This window comes from Saccostrea cucullata, unplaced genomic scaffold (genome assembly GCF_032062105.1).
Source record: "Saccostrea cucullata isolate Sc308-1 unplaced genomic scaffold, CSIRO_AGI_Scuc_v1 ctg10387, whole genome shotgun sequence".
Lineage (NCBI taxonomy): Eukaryota > Metazoa > Mollusca > Bivalvia > Ostreida > Ostreidae > Saccostrea > Saccostrea cuccullata.
In genome coordinates, this window is record NW_026937128.1 from 1 (window position 1) to 5,481 (window position 5,481).

General features: G+C 32.3%; 1 protein-coding gene across 1 annotated transcript; it reads right to left on the reverse strand.

Moving 5' to 3' along the window:
* Positions 1-1,494: 1,494 nt before the first annotated feature.
* On the reverse strand, positions 1,495-2,972 carry LOC134247407 (histone-lysine N-methyltransferase set-17-like). The gene is made up of 3 exons (XM_062729780.1): positions 2,966-2,972; positions 2,362-2,558; positions 1,495-1,710 (listed from the first exon to the last, which is right to left on the reverse strand). The coding sequence occupies exons 1-3, from the start codon at positions 2,970-2,972 to the stop codon at positions 1,495-1,497; spliced, it is 420 nt and encodes a 139-aa protein (XP_062585764.1).
* Between the last annotated feature and the right edge of the window lie 2,509 nt (positions 2,973-5,481).

Genomic DNA, 5,481 nt, shown 5'->3' on the forward strand with positions numbered 1-5,481 from the left:
AGGTTGCAACCAAGGTAAGCGTTTTTAAAGGTAGGACAAACCAAGATCAAAGTCAAAGTGTTAAAAGTGTTGATATCAATTGAAAGGTATTCTCGCATTGACTACATAAGTGAAGTTTTAAAGACCTAAATCTTACAATTCAAATGTTATGGCCAGGTAAAGTTTTCTTTTTAATACGGAAATATCTAAGGTCAAAAGGTCAAAATTATTGGTTTAAACAAAAAGCTCTTGTCACAAAGAATTGATATTTGAAATATGAAACTCCTAGCATCTACCGTTGAAAAATTATGGCCAAAGTAAAAGTTTGTTTTTTTAGTAAAAATGTGTCAAACTCCAAGGTCATGGTCAAAGGGTTAAGATTTTAATATCACATCAAAGTTCTTGCCACAAGGATTTATCAGGTGAACTATGAAAGCCCCATGCCTTAACGTTCAAAAGTTATGACCAAGGTCAAAGTTTTTTGACAAGTACTAAAATCTCCAAGGTCAAAGTTGTTGGTATCCAATGAAAGGTCTCTTTAAAAATATATACATGTAAATATATATATATATGGTGTACACTGTTGGAAAGATATTGCCAAAGTAAAAGCTTGGAATTTTAGTGTTAAACTGGGTCAAACTCCTAGGTCAAGGTCAAAAGGTCACGTGATGTGGTACCATAAGAAAGGAATACACATGTGATAGTCATGCCACTAAATCAAAACAGTCAAAGTTTTTACGGACAAACAGACAGACAGACAAAGACACAAAAAGAGAGACAGACAGGTAGACAGACAGACGGGCGGACACGACAAAAACTATATACACCCCAATGAAAGGTCTCTTTAAAAATATATACATCCCCCGAAACTTCTTTCAGTGGGGCATAAAAATATTTTAATGACCAAATTGTATATGGTCGGGTTATTTGATACCAGGGAACTATATACTAAGGGGATAGGCAACTCCTTCATCGCCATGTTTATTTACCCAAAACATCACACACAACACTACAAGTTTTTCAAACGACGTTTATTCCCAGTAAACAGGTTTTTTTTCTGATAAATATCATTCATTCCTTTTATGTATAGGAATAGATTTATTGATAAATTTTGAAGCAAAATAATTATATAATCGAAATATAAAGAAAACAAACACCGAAATCTGCGATTTCTTTGAAATCGGGGCATGTGCTGATTTTGCTTAAAACAAAATTACTACTAAGATAGGGAGTATAATACGTGCTAAAACAAATCTTGAATGATTTTTTGACAGATAATTTAAGGATTTTAACTCAAATATGCATAAGCTTTAGAAATATACATGTAATTAATTAAAGTGGCCTTACGAAATCTTGCGACTTACGAGATATTGCGAGACTTGCGGTAGTTGCCTATCCCGTTAGTATATAGGTCCCTAGTGATACGTAGATTATTTAAATACATGGACTTCAACAATTATCCATAATATGTTTTGTTTAATTACCTGGATGTATGCGGTTTATGCGGTTTACGCCTTAAAACCTCCCATATCTATCCCCATACCAGACCAGAAGCTCTTCACCCGGCTCTACGTCTCGTGACGTCATATAAAAGATGATGCCCTTGCACTTGATAGGAATGACATTTTCCTGTGTATATTTGGCGGGAGAATTTACGAATCGTAACCAGTTACTGCAGGCTGGATCTTCTGCATCTATGTTGTAGCTACCATCGGTACCCTGCTTATCTACCTTTGAAAACAATAAGATCCTAATTGTTAAGAATTAATTTTGGTTCAAAATGTTTTATATATTTTATCTTGAAGACAATAAGATCCACATTGATCAAAATAACTTTAAAGTAATGAATATTTAGGGATTAAAAGATCCTAAAAAATAAAACATTGTGAGAGTGTTGTATTAGCAATGCTAGTCCCCTACCGGCAAGTGTAATCTGGTGCCCTCTAAAATTGAAAATTTTATAAGAAATCATTGAAGTAGAAAAAAAAATGAAAATTTTTCTATAACTCATCAAGGTAAAGCAACATACACCAGAAATACTTTCAACGTCTGCAAGCGTTTAGATAAAAGGCAGGAAATCACTGAAGGTTATAAAAATGAAAACTTGATCAGCAACTTATCCATTCATAAATCAGCTAAAAATTTGCCAGGGTTTACATGTAGAAGAAAAAGTGTACATAACCATGTTGAAGAGACAGAGGGACAGCTAGACGGACAGGCGGACAGGCGTGGAACGAAAACAGAGGAATCCTTTAGTCATCTGGTTTCACCGGCAGGGAACTAGAAAGATGTAACTAAATATGTAACTTCATTTCGTTTTCATTTTGTTTTATTCTCTATGTGATTTTCCTGCCATGAATAAAAGTCCTCCTTCTTGTCTACCGTGTGAATAAGTCCTTCATAAACACCGAGGATCGTGAACTTCGGAACAAAGGTCTCTGCCCATGCGCCCATCCCCGCTCCCGGAAGTGACGAAGATTTAATGGCAAATCCTGGTGGCGTGGTCAGATTAGCTCTCTGGTGTGGCAGGGAACCTAGAGGAATCTTACATGTACAAGATAATGTCAAGGACGCGTAATCTTATGTATAATCTTAAATTAACTGCCAGTATGTCATTTATATTATGACAAAGTCAGTGAAATTCTACTGACAGGAAATTAAATGGTAGAGGTCTAGCTTTAAGGAAGCTGTAAACACTGCACACAAAAGAGTTCCTAATGCCTCCCATCAGTGACCTGTGATCTACGGACCAGTTTAGTGGATTTTGTGTGATTTGTTAAAGTATTGTCTGCATAGATATTTAAAATATGATATTATTGGCAATTGTATCATGTATAAGGTGAAAAATCTAAACAATGCGCTTTTAATTTTACTGTATATACCTTATTATTAGGAATGTGTTCATATATAGAACTTTTTACACCATGCTTAATGAAATCTCCACAAATTGGGAAGAGAAAGAAAAAAATTTTAAAATTGTCCTTACCTTGCATTCATAGTATTTTTACAAGATATAAAATGTATTTCAAACTTCGTTTTTTGACAATATCAAGACTACGTGTATTGTTAAAAACAATATCTTTTTTTGTATAACAAAGGTTTAAAGTGTCTATCCAAGATTTTTACTTTTACTGATCAAGTGTGTATCTGCTCATATATAATTATCATTTAATACGTGCCAGATATTATACCTGAGGCTTTCTTACATAAGAGACATGGACTTTATTTAAGAAATGGGATATCATTTTTAGAGTTTCATTGGGGTATGATATGAAGTCGGTCACGTGATCAAATTCTATAACGCCCGTAGGAGTTATGGTAGATTTGATCACGTACCGACTTAATGTCATAACCTATTAAGAATCTAAAGAATGATATTTTATTTCTTATATTTATATTTTACGTTTTCATTCATGTTAAAAAGAAATATAGGCATTATATATACCTTGATTTTGAAATGCAACGTAAAGTATCTACGACGTCAAGTGACGCCATAGTCAGAACTTTCCAAATAGCTCGTGCATTAAGCTTTCCATACGCAAGAATGTCTGATCATGTGACCAACTGCATGTAATTGAAAATTGAATTTCAATTTTATTAGCATTTTTATACAACTGTATAAGGAAAGAAATCAGCAAATGTAAATATAAATATATATAGGATCTTCCATGATTTGTAGTTGGATATGATTTTTATCCAACGAGTTGTGTGATTTTTATCCCCGAGCCTTGGCGAGGGGATAAAAACACACAACGAGTTGGATAAAAATCATATCTAACTACAAATCATGGGAGATTCTTTTTATTCCATGTTTAATGCTTCACAACCGATGTTATACACTGTTTTATATAGCACGCCACTTTATTTTACTTCATCACGCTAACGCAAAAACCATTGTGACGTCATAACTGCACGTAAGTTTTGGATATGAAAAATTTATCAAATGGGTCATATACACGGGATAAAGGGGTAAACATGGGATAAATATGTATATCTGATGTCTCAATTCAAAAGAAATGCCTTTTATCTTATGCATCCTTTATATGAGAAACAAGCTCTTAATCTGAAATATAGTTATATGAAATATATTATTTGAAAAATAAGCTTAATATTTCAAAGATATACAAATGTTTAATACAATCTATTATTCTCAGGAAATTAAGATTTACTACCATCATTCGGTTTAAAAAATGTTTTAAATTTCCGAAAACTTCACACTCAAGTTTGCACCTATTCAAGAGAAAAAGAAGTTGGGATATTAAAAAAATAATTGTCATACGACAAAAATAAAACGACTAATGGTAAAACACTAACCACTTTCGAATGAGGGCATTCTGCAAATAAGGAACTATTTAAGCTTTTTAATTTACGAAAACAAGACAGGAAAGGAAGAGCTGCTCCAAAAGAAAACTACCTCATTGATTTTTTTTAAACAAGGTTCGAAGATAATGAAAATATGAGATTGTACTAGTAAACACGCGCAAGTTCATACAAGTTAGACAATTTGATAGAGTTCCTATTAATGTAAAAGAGTTTCTGTTAATGTAATGAAGTGTCTGTTAACGTAACAGAGTTCCTGTTCATGTAATAGAGTCTCTGTCAGTGTTATAGAATTTAGAGTTTCTGTTAATGTAATAGAGTTCATTTTTATGTAATAGAGTTCTTGTAAATGTGATAGAGGTTCTGTTTAAGTAATAAAGTTGAAAGATTCTATTAATGAAACCGAGTCTGTGTAATAGAATATACTAGAGTTACTATTAATGTAATTGAGTTATCAGACACTAATAAAACAGGAGCCCTAATAAGTGTTTTTAATCGATCAATGAAATACCTCGCCTACTCCAAATATTAATTAAACACATTAAAAAACCAACTCTGACAAGCACAACATTCTGGAATTAACATCCACTAGAGGGTTTTTTTATATACTTTAAGCAAAACTAAAGAGCTGTTTTCAGTGTAAATATGTGTAAGTAGTGTACCACAAAAATAACAAATTATAGGTTGGATGCATAATAATTAAGATTTCAGTTAACAAGATGGAGTAAAAGGGGTCGTAAAACGGAGCCAGGACACTATGCTTAAACGGAAACATGTTTTTCTTATGACAAATTAGTAAAGTAATTTTCAAAAAGTATCATTTACAAGCTAAAATCTAGTATATTAAGTTTCTTCAACAAGATATATATAAAAATGATTCATTCTATTCTATATAAAATGATTTTCAACGATGAAGCTAAAATATCCTACGGTTTTGACAATGAAAAAACTTAATGTATTATTAATATCAAGAGTCTTTCAGAAAAGGTGTAAATAATATTTTTTTTATATACGGTCTCCAGTATAGGTGAATAAGTCTATGCATGGCCTAACGAAATTGAGCATGATGTCACGGTAAAACTGTACAGACGAACCTAGGCGAATAGATAATTATTTTCTTTCATACACTTATACAAAAGTAATTTCTCATTAATATTATAAACAAAAATATGAATATGTAGC